Genomic DNA, 23,342 nt, shown 5'->3' with positions numbered 1-23,342 from the left:
AATAATGATTGACCTAAATTATTCTGAAAAACAGTCTTGTACTGAGAAACGCTTGGAAATAAAAGGCATTTTTATTGATTTATTTTTTAATCTGTCTTTTGCGCAAGGCACATTCCTTCCCTTTTGAAAATAGCACAAATCACGCCCATTTTCATAAAAGGCGGTCCATGCCTCGCAAGTAACTATAGCTTTTGAAAAGATGTTTTAATAAGATTCAAGCAATTCCTTGACAGTTTTGAAATCCATTGTTCTGAACAATTTATTTTCAGAAAATAACAAATATACAATCGATACTATCTAAGATTTAATCAATACAGTTGTCGATGGCCTGGAAAGGAGAAGGGAAGGTCAAATGACCTACAGTGTCTCACAGGGATCTATCCTTGGACCAGTCTTATTCATTGTGTACGTCAACAGCAGATTGAACTCATCGATTCTGACGAGGAAAATGGTTCAATATGCTGATGATACAACTCTGTGCATTACAGCTAAAACAAAACACAAATTATAAATCAATTCATTTTTGGCCTTGAATTCATGTATTGAACCTGGCATTTTTTTCAGAATTAAACCTGAGGGTCGACACTTCCAAATCAAATGCAATAATCTTTTCTCCCGGAACGAGAACTCAAGATTCTCGTATCCGTGATGGTGAATGATGTCCTCCTTGAAGAAACTGATTCTACCAATTTTCTAAGGATGCATCTAGATCGAGGGCTGAGCTGGAATAATCACATTGAAAGAATCTGTTCTAAGGTTTCTTCAGGCATTTATATCTTCCGAAACCTTGCCATATTCTGTTCTACGGGTATACTAAGAACGGCCTACTTTGGCCTTGTGTATCCTCATCTGACATACGGATTGAGGTTATGGTGCAGCTGTTCTAAATATAAATTCGAAAGAGTATTTAGAAGTCAAAAGAAGACTGTCCAAATCATTTCAAAATTGAATTTAAGATATTCTTGTAAAAATGCCTTCAGGAAGCTCAGATTGCTGACTTTACTTTGTCTGTATATCGTTTATGTTTCCCTGTACTGCCGATTCGAGTGTGATTCGGTCCAAGGATGGAATTTTCACCAATACGAAATGAAATGAAAAATTGTTTATTTAAACAGGCAAAGTTTGGGCCTCACGGCTCTTTCTTACGCTTAACCTGTCTGAACAATAATTATTAACAAATATTAACCAAATTAATATTAACACTAATCTACTTTACTAAAGATATGAAATTAAACATTAATCTAAAACACTAAAAATTTAATAAATAATATAACTTAAAAAAAATATATATATATAGTTACACAATCATAACACAAAATAATATTACACTTCCATTTTTAATAAGAACCAAAAACTATTAATAATAGGTACCTAATAACAATAATTTATAAATAAATAATAAGAATATTTCAGAAATAAATAATATTTATAGTGTTTTATCTCACTCACACTCCTCACGCACAATGCCAGCACCACACCCACAGGACGGACCCGCCCCGACCAACCGTTCGTGGTACAAACGTCTCAGTGCCGCCACAAACCGCCGAATACGGGACTAGTGGCAGGGACGATTTCCGCATACAACAACACAGAACGTCAACATTTAAACGTTTGCCTTCCGAGGTAGGTGTCAAGCTGATCAATAGACTCCCTGAGGGAAAAAACGATTGGATGGCCCTAAAAATTCATAACTCGGCTGACACCTCTTGGTGTCTAGGGTGTTCTACTCAGTTGACGAGTTTATGCCGCTGGGATGCAATTTAAAACTAATATGATCAATCATCTGGTTTTGATATGCATTGTATAAAGAACGGCTGACAAGAGTGAATGAACGAAATTGTGCCTGCGTGAATGAGAGAATGGCAATTATTTATGAACATTTTATGTGATGACTTTTGTATACAGAACAATAAAGATTTATTATAATTATTAATGTATTTAAAACTTTTGGCATGCGTAAGATAGTAGTTTCTAATAACCTGATTTGTTTTACGAGTGAAGAATTATTTAGGAATAAACTATTTCAGTGGAGAATAAAACTCAAACGACTATACAATACAGTCCCAAAGGTAACAAATGTGAAAGCTATATCCAAAACCTGAGTAACATTTTAACTTATTTATATAATAACAATAGGAAGAAAATAGGACGGAGAATTATGCAAAATATATAGCAAGGCATTAATTCATGTATGTGAATAGTGCCACCGACTACTCACGTTTTGAACTTTCATTAAACAGACCCTATAATGAGTTCGTAATATAAAAGTAAAGGAAAACGTTAAATTTGTTCAATAAATTTACACACGCAGCTGCCACAGTGATGATAACTTCAATAAACAGTCTATTGCAACTGAGGTGTTTAACATTTTTGAAGAAAGCTGATTACACAGTGTTCCATTAATATTGCTTTTAAGCGGCTGGCAGTTTATTATACTATTTTATCATGCAAAGCGGTAAATAGAAACTGGTCATTTTTATTACGTTGTAGCCTATTCATCCAGTAATTATTATATACCGTGTTGGTATCAATTAGGCTTTATATTGCTTACAGCTTGACCTATGCCCACATTGTATTCACAGAACAATTGCCCAACCATTCCACAGGCCAATCCTCTAAAAGAGCGAAGACACGAGAATGTTCATTTCAAAGGCTCTCTATTGATGTACAGATAATTTAATTTTCAGTTGTTGAATTATGTTATTACAACATAAAGTTAGTTTGCTACATCCATATACGCGTTTGGCACTTGATTTGAGTCTTTGACTTAATGAGAGAATGGGACAGACAAGGAATAGACTTTGCATCCATATGAAGATTGTCCGATAACAATTTAGAGCGGTATTTGACTGTTATGTAGGAAAGATAGTTCTATGTAGTGCCGGGTAATTACCGTTTATTGCTAAATCTCTGATTTAGTTATAATACATTTGACATTTCTAGTAATTACCTTATTTTGTCAAATTAATTTTAATATGTTGGATACATGTTTTTATTATAGACAGAGTTTACTCAAAATATTATCAAATACCTATTTAAATATCTTAAGTACATAAAATGATTTTATGTATTATATTTATTGTTACTGTTTCTAAAATGTTCTGCTAGATAGCACGCAACCAAATCAAATCATTGTTGGATATAGATAATTAGATACAATTGTATATATCATTGCGAACATTTAAATATACAATCAGAACGTAGCCTATCAAGTAGAAACAGTGTTTGGAATTGGATACAAAATATTCTTTTGATCAATCTTTGAGCACATCCTTTGTTTTTCATTATTGTTGATAAATTCTGAAACTGCAATATTACAAAATTAGTAATACGATTACATAATTTTGTTTGTGTTTAAGGAATTCAAGAATGGATCATATGAAGTAAAAACCTTACACCTACAAATACAATTTTTTCATTAGGTGAATTTGTACGTTAAGATGAAACACTTTTAATAAATATTGGATCTATTAAAAAAGCGTTATTCGTACTCTGTGGTGCAATATTATTTTGTTGCATGACTATGGCCATAACCCAAGTTCATCAGCTGATTCCACCAATAGCCATCACATGCGGAAGTGTTGGAGGAATTTGTCGTCTGCTATGTTTAGGTTTGGCTGGCCTAACCTTATTAATAGAATAGCAGCTTCTTCACATTAAAGAGATCCAATTCCATCACAATGTTAATCTTTGCGCCACGAGGAGGATCGAAGAAGTACAATGAAGGACAATCAAAATGCAGTTCTAGTATTCAAAGCGATTTCAGACGATTTGGGGGATAAGGATCCTTACGTTAAGGTCCTTGCTGATAAGGGATTCACCGTGCAAACTATTCCAGTTCTTGAATTCAAATTTAAGAACTTGATTGTACTCAAGGAAAAACTAGATCGCCCAGATCGTTATGGAGGTAAGTAGTGGCTTTGTAATTACTTGTGTAATATATTACACAATATAATACAATGACTAATATAGACCTGATATGATGCCCAGGTCTGTTTTCAATAAGAAAAAAACTTATCAGTAATTAGTGAGAAATTTTATCAGATAAATTTTATTTTTAATTTAAACAAATTGTTTGCTTATTATTTTCCAAAATATATAAAAATGAAATATATAATTTATACTCGTAGGGAAAGTTTTGAAAATGTGGTACATAGTATTATACTAGTGTCTTATAGAATAGGACAAATCAAGTTGGTTGATATAATTAAGACATCCAACTCCATGTACTGTTGTACATTAACTCTACAACTAATGAAGATCATAATATACAATTATCTATATTGTTGCTCAAGTCGTAATATTCCACCACACATTTTCTGTTGATATGGCATAGAAACCACTGAAAATATTTTCTTACAATTTGATTGATATTATTCTCTAGTCCACAATTAACAATGTTTGTTCAATAGTATATATTAATAAATAGTAGAATAATAAATCGTAAACTAAAACCCTTTTAAATTCTTTTATTTCAGACACGTGTTTCGGTATAAACCATCTTCAGTGTGAACAATAACCTCTAATTAAATTATAAACAAAACAAATAAATATACACCTGTCGACTATTTAAACAGATGTTAAACTTATATGACACAGTTGTAATTTTGATTTGAAATTTGGGTACTTTGGGATTATACCGACCACACCCAGACATGAATCGTTATTTCATATTTCGTTTCTACTGATTACTAGATTAGCGTAGAACAATATTTCGTCCATATAAAACAGGAATTGTCTTATCGCAAACCCCTCCCCATCCTCAGACAGAGGTCAAAGTCGAGCGTCTAGTAGATAACGTGATTGCAGAGTCTCGCCGCCCGTTCAGCTGGTGCATCGCTTTGTTGTACTTCCGTGTTTTACCTCTACATTTCTCCAAACACAAAATTTCAACAAAAACAAACATTTACCAAACTAAACTCTTTATTAAAAAAACACTAAAAACTTGTTTTTATTCTTGATCACATTCCGCCACCCAAAATGCGAGTGCCTCCGGCCATCAGCGCGGGCATTGACAGCACCTTCGGTGCTGCCCCGCGCTGATGTCGACGAAAGAAAAACATCCCTCGAGATAGTACCTATCAGTAAAATATCAAATTCTAGAGGGGCTAATCAGAAATATAAATTGAATTGTAATGGAAAGGCAATTATGTACCGTGCAAATCACGTGATGCCGCGCGGCCTGCCGTAATCAGGATTCTCGAGAAAGATAAGATAACAGCGATCACAATACCTGGAAATGCTTGTAAGTTTGTAATTTTGTAATTGAAGAGTTGTTTTTTCGTTCTATCATGTTTGTTTCTATAAATTTCTATTTTTGTGTTCTTCATACTAGTGTGGTCGGTATAATCCCAAAGTACCGAAATTTGAATAGTGACTGTGAAAGCTACTATATTGGACAAACTGGCAGAAATTTTAATAAAAGGTTTAAAGAACATATACAAGCTTTGAAAACAAACAACATGTCTACAATAAAATCAAATTTCGCTGAACATTTATTAGAAACTGGACATAACTACAAAAATATTGAAAAGAACATGGAAATTTTGGATATCGAAAGGAAAGGAGAAAAATTAAACACTAAAGAAGAATTACACATTTATCTAAATTATAAAAAAGATCCTCACAACATATTAAATAGCAATTTAAAAAATAAAACAAATCCTATCTTTGAAAAAATATCAAACACAGAATCTTAATCAAAATTACAACTGTGTCATATAAGTTTAACATCTGTTTAAATAGTCGACAGGTGTATATTTATTTGTTTTGTTTATAATTTAATTAGAGGTTATTGTTCACACTGAAGATGGTTTATACCGAAACACGTGTCTGAAATAAAAGAATTTAAAAGGGTTTTAGTTTACGATTTATTATTCTAACATAAAGATAACCCTATAATGTGGAGTTCATAATATAATAAATAGTAATATATTCATAGTATATTTTGTCACTGGCTACAATCCAACCAAACACATTGTGTCCCAAGTACAGATGGTGATGAGATAGTTGATTTGTTCGGGCAGAGTACAATAAGCGAACCTGGTTTTTATCCTGCTTTATTACAATCATCGATACTTTATATATCTAATAACAGAACTATTATTCGATATCAATGTATCTGAAATACTAAATTAAATTCACATGTTTCAAATGAATAGAAATAGTTCAAACAATTATGTAATGTCATAAATACTAAAGGAACCATAATCATTACAGTAATCAAACTATAAAATTAAGACATATGACAGGAAAAATGTAATTTAAATAATAAAGAAATTTAACAACAAAACAGACATCTTGAAACTGAGAAAGACACAGTAAATAATATTAAGTATCATTTTGTATAGTTTTCTAAAGTTAACTATTTTTTTATTTAAAAAAAGTTACTTATAGATAAAAATTGTTTAGAATATGAAAATGTGTATACAGCAGGTACAGATGATTTATTTATTGTTCAGATTAATTACTATTAGTTGATTATATCAATGTGCATAATATTTAAATATCGTTTGATAATTTTGATATAAAAAATCGGGTCCGCTTATAATACTCTATCCGATTTTTTCTTTAGCAAGTGCTGCTCATTACCGTAACTAGCAATAAATTTCAATAAAGTTGAAAGTATGAAAATGACATAGACCTACACGTTCTATATGAACAGGGTATTGTTAAACATGGATATGTTCATTTACCTGGGCAGAACGAAGAATGTGTGTAAATATTTTTTTTTTTTAAGAAAAAGTTGTATTGATGATCCATTGTTGAGTTATGTATCAAGTAACACAAAAGTTATGCCTTCAAATTTTTTAAGTAAACATTTTGGAATTCACCTCTAACATGGTCAATTTGATCCTGGTAAGTACTTTCTGAATTGCTTTTTATAATTTTACCTATTGTGGAAAGGATCTATAGCGTATCATACAGACTATAATTATAAATTTTTAAAAAATTAGGCTATATTATGGCATGTATAAACTGCTTTTCACTGTAGGAGATTACGCTTGAGTTATAGGGTTAACAATTATATGTATAAAGCTTTACTAATTAATATCAAGTTCAATATAACTTTGAAAAATTTTAAAATCTGTAACTAGATGTAACCCTCATAGTGATACGATGAAAAATATGCTGTCAACAACTAAAGCAAAATTTTACAGGCTTAATACTGAGCAATCCACGGTGCGTGCAAGCGGTTGCTGATGCTGTTGGGGGTGCAGATGAGTTGCCCGATGAATGGAGAGAGCTACCAGTGTTTGCAGTTGGAGAGACAACTGCTCGTCAAGCGAAAGACCTGCTTAATATCTGTACAACAACATCAGGGAATGTGGCCACTTTGACGACAATGATAGTACAAAGTAAGTATAACTTTTTATCACACTTACAGTCATTATTTATTAAAATCAACTTAAACACTAATTCGTCTGATACTTGATATCAACTTTTATAAGTTCATGTATATAAACCCTCTGGGTCCCCAGCGCTTCAGCTTTTTGTTGCCGAAATAGCCACTGCTGGAATGATGTAAGTTAAATGAAACTCATAATCAATGAAACTCGTTTATTACTGGTAAAGATTATCAATTTGTTAAACATATTGTGTACAACTCAATGTTAAATGCAATGCAATCCTCTGGTTTGTCCAAGCTTTCTACAAGGAACAGTAAAATATGTAAAATATAAAAAATTTTCTTAAGAATACCGATAAAAGAATTTCTTAAGATTAAGCTAATCATTCAATCTATCAGTAATCTGAAAAAGTAATCTATTTCATAAAATGGATACTCCACCCTCGTGTTATATTGGAGAATTCTTTAATATGATAAGTTGTTTGACGTAGCCATATAAAGCAACAATTTATTCACTGTCATAATATGAAGTTCTTTAAATTTTTGTTTACATGAATCTTTATAACTATTAACAGAGATATAATGTACTGATTTTTTACAATAACTTAATTAATTAAGGTTTTTAAAAAATTGCATTTCCCCATATTTCAATACCATAAACCAACTGAGAGTAAAATAATACATAATAAACCGTTTTAAGAGCTTTTTCTTGACAGAATTCATACAGTTTTCTAATCATAAATATTACTTTGGTAACTTCTAACAAATATTAGTTATATGTTTATCACAATTTAAACTTTTGTTGATCAGTCTGAAAAATTTTGTAAAATCTATAATTCTAAAATTAATAATTACATAAAAATGAAAATCACCCCTGGAAAAATTACATTAAAACACATTTTTGTTTATTTCCAAAAACTGTTGGAGAACATAATAGTTACATGAACTTTGTTCACCTAAACGAGACCTTCAAAATGATATGTACAATATGACGAATGTTGTTATTTTAAAATGTTGGCCTACATGAATTTTGAGTGAAGCTGAGTATCTTGTGATTAAGAAATCTGATTCAGAATATCAAATGGCCAAAAAAATACAGCGTTTTCCGTAAATTTCAATACTTTTTACTAAAACTTCTGCTGTTTTAAATTGGATTAAGAAAAGTGTGTCCTGTTTTCGCTAATATGTACCTTTAAACAAGATCTTTAATATGATGGATTGGCTCTATGTTTACATTTAAAGATTTTGAGTTTTGAACTGTTGTCGAGCCTTAGTCAAATTACCACGAAGCCCTTCTGGGACTATCGGACTGAATTGATTGGGCCACTCTGTCACGGCAAAACACACTTGTGGTTTTATTATCATACAAACTCTATTAGAACAAAACTGTTAAATTCTCAATAATATGGTGGTATTTGAAAACTTATTAAGCATATAAGATAAACTAAATCTAAATGAATACTCATTTGTACAAGAAATATTTGTTTGTACTTTTATATTGAAATAAGAGTACAAATCCTATACAAAGAACTGTTGATGGTGATCGGACGTTAGCGCCAGGTTCCCTATGGTGGCAATTGCCCAGGAAAGAATTAAGAATAACAATGGACCAAGAACCACTGTTGCAGGTATTATAGCATATAAGATAAACTAAATCTAAATGAATACTCATTTGTACAAGAAATATTTGTTTGTACTTTTATATTGAAATAAGAGTACAAGTCCTATACAAAGAACTGTTGATGGCGATCGGACGTTAGCGCCAGGTTCCCTATGGTGGCAATTGCCCAGGAAAGAATTAAGAATAACAATGGACCAAGAACCACTGTTGCAGATATTATATGTGGTGCACTGTTGCACACTACGTATAATATCTGTTCTTTTTTTATTTTAGATAAAACTTACTTTATATAAAATACTTAATATTAAGAGTTGCACCTTCATTGAAACAAACCATCAACTACTCAAAACCAGTATTAAAGTAGCCTAGTAAAACTGAAAAGACTAACCTAATAAAAAAAACAATGAAATAATAATAATAAAATATAGTTCAATGTGTAGTTGATTATAATTTCATAAATTGTAAATTTTTTTTGTTGCTCTGATTGACATGAAAAAGCAGTGCTGTTGCAAATTTGTGTTTAATGTTTTTAGTATCCTATTTAATTTAAATTTGGTGGCAGCTTTCTAATTTAGGTTATGTGTCAAATTTTGCAACTAGAATAAATATTTATGAATATAATAATAATAATAATAAATCTATATATACAATCAATATTGTTCAAAATGGTATATAATTGTATCGTAAAATTCCAACATAAATATTTCTACAGAAAGATCATTGAATCCTTTGCTGCTGCCGACTGGCAATATTCAGTTGGATACGATGGACCGTCTATTGACGAAGCAAGGTGTTGCTACGGACATGGTGGAAGTGTACACAACCGTGCCACATCCTCAAATTGAGGAGAACCTGCAAGCTGCTCTGGAAGTTTGCGTTCCACATTATGTTGTGTACTTCAGCCCCTCTGGTGTTCACTCTTCCTTCCCTATTCTCAAAGAGGTTGTTGATGTGAAAGAAACAAAGGTAGGAGCTTTCATTATTAAAACTAAATGACAATTTTTCATCATTTACATTATACCTAGCAATTAAAAAGATTAAATCAAGTCAATGTGTAAATGAACTTGAGTCAGCTGTGCTGACTTGACCTTGAATTTTGTCTTATAAAAGCCATGGTTCAATGATGAAAATTCAATACAATTCAAACATCTTTATTCATTTGTTGTTACAATATGATAACATGAACAGTGTCAAGGCTTGATACTGATATGTACTAGTATGATAGTAGAAAACTAAAATACATTTGTCATAAATTACATTTATAAATATATATAAATGCAAGTAGCTACTATTTATACAGAAAAATGAAATTTTGTAAATCTTGCTATTAGTTCTTATGTACATAATTAAACTATTCTTTCTGATAAATGTTTTAGATTCAGTTGTTCTAAATTATAAAATTCTTCAAAAGAGTAAAAGGCTCTTTCAACTAAGAATGTTTTAACACATTTTAAAAACTAACACCATTGTATGATGCCTGTCTTTTAAATAACTCTAATATGTGATAAGGTACCACTAAATTATTTTTGTTACTTGTGTCATAATTGTGGATATTTTCAAGTGTTACAAACTCGTTAATATTGTTTTTACCAGCATTATATATTGTAGTATATATAAACTGTGGACTGAATAAAATATTGTCTTATGGTATCATTATTTTTTTAATTCGGCATTGCTCTTAAAGCTATTTTTTGAATCTGTGTTGTTTTTAATTGATGTCCCTTTGTAAACACATATGCCATATGACACATGGGATTGGAGATGGGTGTAAAATACAATTTTCAAATTACAGAAGTGAAATAATCTTTTAAGAGAATAAATTCCAGAATTGATTCTACCTTAGATATACTCAACATGTAGATCCTAAATCAAATTTCTGTTGATAACTAGACATAAAATGTTTGTATTTTGAACTTAGGTAATGTCTTTATTGTCAATACAAATATGTAGTTTTTCATCATTTGTCCATTGTCTAGTGTAAAATGAGATGTAATTAGTTTTTGTGTATTTAGAATTAAGTAATTTTGGAAAATAAATCTTTAATATTTGCTAGCTTTACAAAAGAGAGAACTTCTAATTTGAACCATCTGTCTTTGCAGACAGTATAAAATTTGAGTCATCTGCATAAAGAAAAGGTTGGTTTTTAACCTGATCAAGTCTACTAAGGCATTCTGGCATCTCCCTAATGTAACAAATAAATAGTAATGGCCCAAGAATAGACCCTTGGGGTACTCCATATTTAAGTATTTCAGATGTCGATTGATATTTTAATATTTGATTTTGTTTGTTTTCAGTTATCTCTACATATTGCTTTCGGTTAGTTAAATAGGAGTCAAACCATTTTAAATATAGATTTATAATTCCTAGCTCACTGGATTTGTGTATGATTTTATCATGAGAAATGCTATCAAAGGCTTTAGAAAGGTCCATGAATATACCAGCAATTGTATGTTTCATATCCAATGATTCAATAAAACTTATTGGGGGCAGTAATTGTGGATTTATTTTTTTCAAAAACCATGTTGTTCCTGATCATAAAGTTCCAAATGTTTTGCTATTCTTCAATGCATGGATTTCAAAAAAATTTTTGAAACAGTGGGCAAAATTGAATTTGGACAGTAATTTTGAATGTTTGTTTCTATTCCCTTTTTATATATTGGGATCCCTTAGAAATTTTTAGCTGTGTAGAATATATTTTGAAGATAAAAGAAACATTACATGCATGATAGGCTTTAATAACTGTTCTTTAGCAATTTTAATAAATTTTATCAGTACCGCTAGACCATTTTTTTTTAAAAGAGTCAAACATGCTGTTCAACTCCTCTCTATCAAGTGGGGGGCACCTAAAGTTAGGAATCTACTTATACTTGCGCTCTACTAATATTTAAATCATTGGTTCATGGGATTTTCTATAGTAGGTCTTCAATATTATTAACAAAACAAGTATTAAAACTATTGGTAACGTGCAAAGGATGTGAAACATTGCCATTATAAGTATTCAGTAATGCAACAAAATCATATCAGAATGCACTACTTCTTGCAAAATTTACAATGCCATTATCAAAATTATTTTCTAGCTTAGTATTATTTTTATTTGCTTCTTTATTAATGATATCCCATGCATTCTTTCCTAAATTTTCAGAGTTTTTAATTTTATACTGTAATGATTCTGTTTTGCGTCCACGACCTTAAACTTAAATTGTTGCTGTTTATTTTTTTACAGATTTTTCAGGCATTCCAAATCCAGATCTTTTGCTAATTTAGTCAAACGAATAAGCTTTATCTTTTCCTCCCTAGGATTATCAGTAATCCAGCTATTTTGGTTTCTCCTACTTTTTTTATATACTTTTGGCAAAGATAAATTAAAATAATAATTAAAAATATGAAAAACATCATATTAACTTTCTACAGCAGAATTGAAAAAGGTTATCCAGCTTTACCTTTCGAGGAGTTACTTAATTTTGTGTTTTCCAATGAAAAATTTCTACTCCAGCATTTTATTGTAGAATCATTTGCTTTACTCGAAAAAACATACAGTTCCATAATTTGCCCATCTTGGTCTGATAATAATGTTATTACTGCTTCAATCTTTACCAGATCCTTACTTATGTTCGTTAGGATGTTATCTATGCATGTTTTAGAGGTAGCCATGACTCTAGTTCAAAAGTCAACTAAATAAGCCTTTCCATTTTTATATTAAAAGCAAATTTTTGAACTCCTTCAATTCAGGTGAATTTTTAAGAGTGTCTATGTTAGACACCCACAAATAATCAGATCAGATGCTTTTCTTTCATTATCAATGATTCAATCAGATGGTTGAGACGATTTAAAAACTCTGAATTTTCAAACTTTTGTGGGGTTCTATAAATTTCTATTAATAGAAACCTAATAGTATCCATTTGCATTTTTGTGCTGTAAAACTCAAATAATTTGTTTTGGCCTATCTTTCTTCCAGATTAGAAAATAATGTTTCCCCTTTAAGTTCTACCTTGATAATATTACAGTTCCACCTCCAATTGTTGAGGTGTGACCATAATTTGTAATTTAAATAATTTTGAAGATTGAATCTTTTTACATTGGTTCTGTTCATATTGTGTTAATTTTGGATGATTATTTCTAGATTTATTTCCGCTGATACAACTTATAACTGTTCAATTCAAGTTATTAAATTTAGAATATTTTGGTGAAAAATCTTTAAACATTTAAAATGTCTATTTATCTGGGTTCCTGAGACTGTTTTTGTTGGAAGTTAAAATTAGAGTCCAAAGGAGTCACATCCGGTTGAACATGATTGTTTGTTTCAGAGTGTTTATTTACAGTAGCACATCTTCCTAGGAACTTCTCTCCATATGATCACTATTGACACTAGACTGACCATATTCACTTAGTAGGGTACTGATGGCTTGAGAACACTCAGGAACCGAAGCAGGCTGGAGCTGAAACTCTTTCTTGGATCCTGATGTTTGGAGACTAGAGATATTAGATTTTGTTAATTTTTCCTTCAGAAGCAAGCTCTCTTCTTGTAGTTAATCAGCAATAATTTCCCCTAGTGTCTTGGTAAATTACTCATGTGTTAGTCCATTCCACAGTCTATATTTTGTTTTCTGATCACAAGAAACTATGTACACTGTGGCTTTTTGAAACTGTATTATATTTTTTACAAAGTGTAGAGGTTGGATCAAATCTTTAACGCAACCCATTGCAGAACCGATCAAAACTTTTAGGTCTTTAGTTTGAAAATCCAGTTCCAGTTTTTGAAAAGCTTTGTTATATTCTTCCTCGAATGGCTTGCCATAGTATACATTTTTTGTAATCAAACTGTACACTTATGAACCTTTATTAATTTGCTGGTACGATAGGTTTTTGAAAATTTGGTCAGACATGTGTGGCTGACCAAACTTGTTTCGAAACAGAACTGCCACATCTGCAAATCATGGGATACTGTGTGAACCAACCATACGGCAGGATCACTACTATGACGTTCCATAGTTTGGCTCATCTCCTCTTCAACAACAGTGGGCCTGTCACTAGCAGTAGATCCACAAATACCAAATGAATCGTTTGTTGTAGGAGCCAACTTCTTTTGATGGGTTTCCTTATTATGCAACAGTTTCATAACCATTTCTGTTATTCTGACTTTTCCTTTTTTGTTGAAGTGAAGGCCGTGTGTTGTATAGAAGTGTCTTGGAAAGAGATCTAGGTTTGGTTGGTCATAACACATTGGTATCGTACACAAGACAAGGTTTGTATTTTGTGAGTGTTTTATTGCATTGTAAATCTGTGAGTCTCTGTATGCTGGTATCCTGAATATTGTTGGTATCTGCTATAACTGGAAGGTGGTCGATGTTTGTAAGGTTTTGTGTTAGCTGCGTAACTTCTTCAGTAACTCGGGTCATAATTTCCTTATATAAGAGCAAACATTTAATTATGTTTTTTGTTCAATAAGATTGCCTAACTGTTTACCATTTATTTAACGGTTTATTTCCTGTATTATCTTAAAATATATAACTATCAGTGAGTATTATAAGTTCAGAACTGTATTTTCTCCGGCTCTTGCACAAAACTTTGGGTTTATGTTTGGGAATAACCAGAATTGTTATTCCTATTGAAAAGAGTTGAGTTTTTTTTATCAGGGATATTTCCCACTTGTAAATTTTCATCTGTATCACTTTTATCAGGTATTAGTACCTATACTGAAGCGATTTTCACAAGGATTCCAGTAGTATTGTTACATTATAAACAATTTTATTCCATTAATATTGGTCAATGTATCTTGGGATACTGCTCATTTTAAATATACATTTCACACACTATTGCTTATAGAATTTTGTGGTAGCACTTATTTTAAATACACATGTATTATCTTAATTTGTTATGCATTAAAATAAGTTATTTAAACTACCTTAAAATTTAATTTTCTCTGAGACAAACTATCAACTTTGCATGTTTAAATACAGTATTTTCCAATTCTATTTCATTAATTACAACTTAAACCAGAACTAAAGTAGCGTATCTACTGTAAAATACAAAAGACCAACAAAGTCTTTAGTACAATACCAATAGCATGATTTAACAGGTGATAAACCTTTTTTATTAATTTGTTATGTTAGTGTTGCGAGCCTTTAAACGAACAACTACAATTTTTTTTTCTAAAGTCAATAACTGAACATAGAAAACCAAGACTTGCACTAGGTTGGTTATAAACTATACCATTACAATATGACATTTTACTAGATTCTATGGCGAGAAACAAGACGGTTATGGGTTATAATTTAACATTGGTTGTTCTGAGACAAAAATCAAGGTCATGCCAGGACAGCCTGATGTTAATTGATGTCAACTGTAATGGTGTAATGGCTGGACACATACTCTAATAAATGTGAGAGTAAATTGATGACTTAACATCAACAATGCTAATAATCGTGTTGGTTTATCATACTGCAGTGGATCTCTATTGGACCTACAACTGGAGCTGCCATAGAATCTCATGGTCTCAAAGTATCCGCTTCTGCATCAAAACCTACTCCTGATTGTCTGGCTGAGGCCATTGCAAGCTGTGCTCCTCGGTAAGTTAAGTCCCCTAAATCTATAGATTTACTTTTTAATTGTTCAACCTCTGATCAATATTTTGATAAATTTAGATGATAAGGGTTTCACTTCCTTAGTTTTAAAGGGTTTTGCAAGCCTAAATATGATTTAGTATCATCCCCTGCCTGCTGTGACTGGAAGAGGCTGGAACAAATTGAGAGAACGGAGTACAATATTTATCTTTAATAATAGGTTTACACATAGCATACCTTGCTCCTGCCGTGTTCATTAAATATGTGAAAAATCGAAACAATGTTGTAGAAGGTTTCTGGATTTATGTACATTGATTTATCTAGAGAAGAAAAGAGAGACTTATACTATATTATAAGACTTGAAAACACTCTGAACAGTTGTTCTGTATTTGTGTAAGATTCGGTTTCCACTCAGTCTGAATGATATTGACACCTTCACTGTGACACTAGTCAGTACCGACTTTAAGATAGCCGGAATAGAAGTAAGCTGTGTCCACCTGTAATCAACATGTTAAGAAGAGAAATACCATGTGTTATCTACAGGGTGTATAAAAAAGAATCATCCGATTTGGCATGTCTATATTTCGAACAGCAGTAAACATATACAATTACTAATTTTTTTGACTGAAAGGGAAACTCAAAAAGTTTTTTTTCATACCTTTTCAAAGGTGTTCAATATGTCCACCTTTAGATACACGGCATACAAGTATGTCTATGCGGTATTCAAATTCATCCCACACTGCAAAGAGCATGTCCTGAGTTACTGATTCCACTGCTGTTGTAATGCGATTCCTCAATTCATCCATTGTTGTTTGTAGCGGAGGCACATCTACAGAGTCTTTGATGAAACCCCACAAGAAAAAATCACATACAGTAAGGTCCGGTGACCTTGGAGGCCAGAAATGTAAAGATGCGTCATTTTGTCCCGTGCAGCCGATCCACCGGTCACGAAATTCTTTGATTTAAAAATTGCCATACTGCCAGATGCCAATGTGGCGGTGCCCCGTCCTGTTGGTAAATGAAGTCGTTCGAATCAGTCTCCAATTGGGGGAAAAGATAATTCTCAAGCATATCGAGATATGTTATTCCTGTAACAGTGTTCTCAGCAAAGAAAAATGGACTGTACACCTTTTGCCGTGAAACCGCGCAAAACACATTAAATTTTGGAGAGTCTCTCTCATGTTGCACAATTTCAAGTGGTTTTTCTGTGCCCCATATTCTAACGTTGTGGCGGTTTACCTTTCCATTTAAATGAAATGTTGCCTCGTCGCTAAACACTATGCGCGATACAAAATGTTCATCGTCCATCATCTTATCAATAACGAAGTTACAAAACTCCACGCATCGTTCTTTATCACCCTCACGAAGAGCTTGCAGTATCTGAAGTCAGTATCCTTTCATGCGTAATCGTCGACGCAACACACGCCAGATGGACATAGGAGGCATGTTGAGCTGTCGAGCAGCGCGGCGAACAGATTTCTGTGGGCTGCATTTGAAACAATGGTGGACGCGCTCCACGTCTTTATCGGACACTCTGGGACGGCCCGGTGACTTGCCTTTACACATACAACCTGTTTCTTGAAATTTTGCATACCATCGTCTAATGCTCTGTGATGTAGGAGGATCAACACCATACTTATTAAGAAGATGGTCCGGTCATTCAAAGCCGGAGAGTTCCCAACAAACCTAAAGCTGTCCCATAGTATACCCGAAATTTAAAGGTGGATCAAAACAGGAAGTTAGTAATTACCGACCGATATCACTTATTTCCACATTCTCCAAGGTTATAGAAAAAATTGTCCTAAAAAGACTCCTACAGTACTGTACACAGCACAACTTAATCACAACTTCACAGCATGGATTCCTAAGGGGGAAATCAACAACTACTGCAATGATCGACATGGTTGAAACCATAATTGACAATCTCGAAGAAGGTAAACTAACAACAAGCATATTCCTCGACTTCAGTAAGGCCTTTGATTGCCTGGGGCACGAGCTCATACTGCAAAAACTAGAATTTCTTGGAATAACAGGAACAGCTAAAAAGTGGTTCGGAAGTTATATCATGGGTCGAAGTCAGCTAGTTGAACTCAAACAAACAACAAATGGGGTAACAGGAAAAACCAAGTCAGGTCCCTTACCAGTCAACCGAGGAGTGCCACAAGGATCAGTTCTCGGCCCAGTCTTGTTCATCCTTTTCACAAATGATATGCCTCAGTACATAGGAAATCAATGTCACACTCTTATGTACGCGGATGACACCACCCTGGTCCTAAAAAACTCCAAGTCAGAAAATCTAACATCATCTTGTCTCACTTCAGTAAAAAAAAGCTTATGAATACTGTAGTAAAAATGATCTGGCAGTAAACACTACAAAGACACTACAAGTTGCTTTTGGAAGGCGAGCAGAGATAGTTGAAACACATCCCAAATGTGGAAATGAAGAATCATACTACGTTTCTGGGTGTTACCCTAGACAAAAATCTGACATGGGTGCCTCACTTGGACAGCCTATGCAAAAAGCTTAACACTGGCTACTTTGCAGTAAAACGCATTGCAAGTTCTTGTGATACAAACACTGCCAGGACTGGGTACTTTGCAGTTTTTGAGTCCCATCTCCGCTATGGTCTGGTTGTGTGGGGTGGAACCTCAAAGACTAACTTAGAGAGAGTCCTTAAAATTCAGAAGAAAGCCATCAGAGCCCTAGCAGAATTACACTACAATGACAGCTGCAGAACAGCATTTAAAACTTTTAAAATCTTGACTGTTGTGAATCTCTATATTGAAGCAGTGATCTCCAGCACCTGTAATGAAAACCCTCAAAAAAACAGTGATGTCCATCAGTACAACACAAGGGGTGCTGAACTATATCACCTACCGACCCACCACATGTCACTGTACGAGAGAAAACCAACCTACATTGGAAGAAAACTGCACAACCACCTACCTCCGGAGATAAGGAAACTTCAAGGCAAGAACTTCCAGCACATGCTAAGAAAATGGCTTGAAGATCACCCATTCTACTCATTGGAGGAATTCCTTGAACTCAACTAAAACTTGTATATATGTATTATGCACTGTAAAAGTTATTTTGACGCCCTTACAATTCTCCAAGGAATTTGTAAATAAAGATTGTATTGTATTGTATTGTAAGAAAGTCACGCTGAACAGTTATTACATACTCACATTGCAAAAAACGTAGAACACAAAGCGCTTTTTGTGTTGCAGACGCCATTTTCACTAGAAATGAAGTAGGCGTTTACTCAAGCGCGCTGCTGCTACCTACCGGGAACCGTGTAAAACTTTAAAAGATACTCTTTTCAACAGTACGTTGTTGGCGCATTTAGCTCAACAAACAGAATAGTTATGATTTTATTAAATTGGATGATTCTTTTTGATACACCCTGTATTTCTTGGTGCTATTTTTTACAATGTATATTCTACAAGATATTGGAGTGTAAGAGTGAAATACTAATTCTAATGTAGCCTATAGTAACCAAGATCCTAGTTAGTTATAAACTTATTCATTTTAATATGAAATGGTCAAGTTATAAACATATGTATATTTTCAGCTCTGGGTAGTTGGTGCCTTCAGTTTGTCCTGTAAGCAGAAAAAGCTTGATTGCTTCTTTACTGTTAACTTTATTGCACTATATAAGCTCTAGGATAATCATAATCTGCGAATGTGATTTGCCTTTTTTTGGTTCTAGATATTGTGCACATGCACAGATCATAATTTAAAGTGTTGTATTAAGTGTGCGGCTAGTTCAATCAAAAACATTTAATTTATGTTTGTTGAGTGAAGCAAAGCTAATAAATAACCCATTACTAAGTAATTTACTTCTTTGTAACCCACATAACAACGCAGGAGCTTTACAATTTTTCTTTTTAGTAGGTTTCTGGCAATTTTAATACCTGTTGGTTATAATCAGCTTATTCTGCTTTACTAAAAATCTTTGAATGTAAACTGACATTTATTACCTTTTTCATATATGTCGCCCCAATTGTATTTTTCCAGGTTTGACGTAGAACTATAAAAAAATGTTACCGGTACCTATGATGTAATGACTCATCGTGAGCAGGAATGCATGCACGTATAAAAATATCTACAAATAAAAATGATGCTCATAAAATTATATTGCAATGAAATGTAAATATGATTTACTTTCCTAAAAATAGTGTTTTGGCACATACTTACTTCTTGTTTGGGGCAATAAATCCATAAATAATTTGCAATAAAACTTAACTAAAATGAGTGGTTTTAGTCCAGTCGTATTACCTGATTGAAAAATTAAATGTTTTCTTACAGCAAACTAATGGCACAATTTTAGTCAAATACATCATCATAAATAAATAAAAAAAAACCATTCCGAACCAAAATCGTCTATTTGGGGGTATAGGAGGGGTGGTTTTTAGGGGTGAAAATGGTTTTTTTGCAATTTGTGAGTAAACAATGCATCCTATTGAAAACAGTCAAATGTAAAAGTTGTTGGAAATGAAAAAATCTACAACTTATGTAGTAATCATTTTTGCTCTAACCTCAAAAATTTCCCCAAAATATTTAAAAAAACCGTTTTTTTTTTGGTTTTTAATTTTTTTTCTTTTACAAAAAAAATGGTTCGATTGAGCTGAAATTTGATCAAATATACTTTGTGCTATTCTAAAAATACTGTATTTTTTTCATCAAGAAATATTCAGCCGTTATAATAAAAATTTCACTTAAAAAAAATATTTTTAATAATTTTCAATCACCATTTTGAAACATTTTTTTTTTATCAAAAAAGGTTCTCTGACGGCTCATTATTTTCGTTTTTTTTATCTATTTTGAAGAAATGAAATAAAAAATATGTAGTTTACTTGAAAAAAAACTGCAGAAAAATTGAAAATAAACAAGAATATTGACATTTTTCATTATACATTGTATTATTTACGTGGAAAAATTGTTCTTATTTATTTAAATTATAATTTTTTTATACCAGTGCTATTTTTAAGCATTAAGCAAAATAATAATAGAATCATGCATATTTAACAATTACGTGGAAATTTATAAAATAAATCAAAAAACAAAATTCGAGTCTTAGTAAATTTTTTTTTTAATTTGTATTTTTCATCATATATTTTTTTATTTCTTTACAATATTTTTTACAAATCTTATTGAAATTGAATTACGAAACCATTATTTCTTTCCAAAAGTTTTTTTTTTTTTAGTATTTATGTATTTTTTTTTCAGTGAACTTAAAAATATAAATATCTTTTTTTTCATATTCTACGTCATCTGATCGTGATTTCATACCATATTCTACTCAATTTTTTCCCTGCTATTTTTAAATGTAATGATTGTATCTCCTTTCATTGAAGGAAACACAAGATCATTATCAAAACTATTCACTCAATTTTTTTTTAATGTATTTAATGTTGGGATATCACCATCAAAATCTTCTTTTAATTTCGTTAAGGGAAAATTGGCACTCGAATAATTTTTTTTTAAGTAATACACGCAGTAACTTATGAAATACTTTTAGAATCTACACTTGATGTATGTCTACAAGATGTTGAGCTTGTCCCATCATAAAAAGATGACATGCACCTATTATGATAATAAGCTTGAACTTCATCTGATTCTTTGAGAAAATTCAGTCTAACTAACAGACTTTTATTAAATGATTCTGAAACATCTCTTCCCTTTAAAGTTGATAAAATTTTTCTTTAGTCTCAACCTTCTGCATGCCGCGAAATGCTCTATTTTGGTTACAAGGTGTTCTTCACAAAAAACACAATGATGCTCAAAATCAAAATCACATGGTTCTTTCATAATCTTCTTCCCAATAGATTTTTTTTTCTTGTTTGTTCTTTGGAAGCTGTAACAATTGATCGAGGTCTATTGTATGCCGATCGACAACCATTATGAATGTGTGCTTCAGTCAATTTCTGAAATGTTTTGTACCGCTGATCATTGCTTTGTTTACTTGACGAAATAAGAGTATCTATCCCTCGACTTTTTATTTTCACCAAATCTCCATCGTGGCTTTTACAAATAATACAAGAAGGTACCTTTTCCACCATTTACATGAATCTATAAAATGCAGAAAAGCACACGATAAAAATTAGTATTACTGAAAATACGTAAAAATTACTAGATAAATAGCATGTGTAAAATTGTATGTACAGGGACAAAGTTTTATGATCTGTATTATTTTTAATAATTTTTATTGAATAATTTGTATAAATTTTGTTTTGCAAAATTTTAAAGTTTTACTTACGATTTGTATTTTATATGGACAAAAATCTTGTAAATTGCTAATCACGAGGCTTATTTCACGACACTACTCTAATATAACTTGACTGACGACAAAGCAGCTGCTTATTGAATGCTTAGAAACATACTGAGACCCGTATAATAGGATTGACCCCGCCCTTTTGCTTCAAGGACACTATTATATACCTGTACTAAATATATACCTGTAATCCAACTTTCACATTCAACAATGTTTCTAAACTTTTCAAAATATTCAAAAAATTCTTCAACATTAAAAAAAAATTATAATTTAAATAAATAATAACAATTTTTCCACGTAAATAATAACAATGTATAATGAAAAATGTCAATATTTTGTTTTATTTTAAATTTTTCTGCAGTTTTTTCAATTAAACTACATATTTTTTATTCTCATTTCTTCAAAATAGACAAAAAAACAAAAATAATGAGCGTCAGAAAACCTTTTTTGATTAAAAAAAAATGTTTCAAAATGGTGATTGAAAATTATAAAATTTTTTTTTAAAGTGAAATTTTATTATATATTATACCGGCTGAATATTTTTCTTAATGAAAAAAACATACAGTATTTTTAGAATAGCACAAAGTATATTGATCCAAACTTTCAGCTCAATCAAACCATTTTTGTAAAAAGAACAAAATTTTTAAAAAACCAAAATCATGGTTTTTTGAATTTTTTTGGGGAAATTTTTGAGGTTAGAGCAAAATGATTACTACATAAGTTGTAGAGTTTATTATTTCCAACAACTTTTACATTTGTTTTCAATAGGATGCATTGTTTAGTCACAAATTGCAAAAAACCATTTTCACCCCTAAAAACCACCCCTCCTATACCCCCTAATAGACGATTTTGGGTTCGGAATGGTTTTTTTTATTTATTTATGATGTATTTGACTAAATTGTTGCCATTAGTTTTGCTGTAAGAAAACATTTATTTATTTGACCATTTTTAACTGCTATTTCTCTTGGACTATTTAAACTATTATTTAATATATTTTTGTGTTGAACATTTATTTAGTGTTTCAGGTAACAGGTTTGTGTTGTAATCTTCCTTACCCACCAACCATCTACAAGTCTTGGACAGAGAAAGTCACCCTGTGTGTACGAGCACCCTGGCACCCGAGAGATCTGGATCTGACCAAAGAGCAAGCAGAAGACACAGCTTTAGTTATCATTATTCCCATATTGAGTTACAAGAATTATGATAACTTTCTAAGAAATGCCCTAAAGTTAAATCTGTAGGTATTTCTTTTAATTTCCCTACATGTTTTATAAGGTATTTTAAATAAAATACTTTATATTTTCAATGCCATATTATATTTTCCCCAATGCAAACAATAAAATGTAGATGAAAACAATTATATTAAACAATTAGAAGTGTGAGGAAACATCCATAATAGATAAAGTGTAAAGCTTGGGAAGGATGGGTCCTAAACTTTCATTCACTATTTCCAAGTTAGTGGAAGTACACCAGCTTGCTATTATGACAGTGTATTTTTGGCATGCCTAATCATAATTATTTAAAACCCAAATAATTTA

At 31.8% G+C, this 23,342-nt stretch overlaps 1 protein-coding gene across 2 annotated transcripts; it reads left to right on the top strand.

The window, feature by feature from the left end:
* Positions 1-3,609: 3,609 nt before the first annotated feature.
* On the top strand, positions 3,610-23,110 carry LOC124359149 (uroporphyrinogen-III synthase-like). 2 transcript variants are annotated; one of them, XM_046811641.1, is made up of 6 exons: positions 3,612-3,907; positions 7,161-7,358; positions 9,682-9,935; positions 15,414-15,535; positions 19,102-19,132; positions 22,822-23,110. In XM_046811641.1, exons 1-5 carry the CDS (start codon positions 3,721-3,723, stop codon positions 19,109-19,111), a joined length of 771 nt encoding a protein of 256 aa, XP_046667597.1. In that variant the 5' UTR covers positions 3,612-3,720; the 3' UTR covers positions 19,112-19,132; positions 22,822-23,110. The 2 variants fall into 2 exon arrangements, with proteins under 2 accessions (XP_046667596.1, XP_046667597.1); XM_046811640.1 differs by lacking the exon at positions 19,102-19,132 and having other exon boundaries at positions 3,610-3,907.
* The last annotated feature ends 232 nt before the right edge of the window (positions 23,111-23,342 follow it).

Source organism: Homalodisca vitripennis, chromosome 4, assembly GCF_021130785.1.
Source record: "Homalodisca vitripennis isolate AUS2020 chromosome 4, UT_GWSS_2.1, whole genome shotgun sequence".
NCBI lineage: Eukaryota > Metazoa > Arthropoda > Insecta > Hemiptera > Cicadellidae > Homalodisca > Homalodisca vitripennis.
The sequence above is the reverse complement of the archived record's forward strand: the minus strand, read 5'-3'. Positions and strand labels throughout refer to the sequence as shown.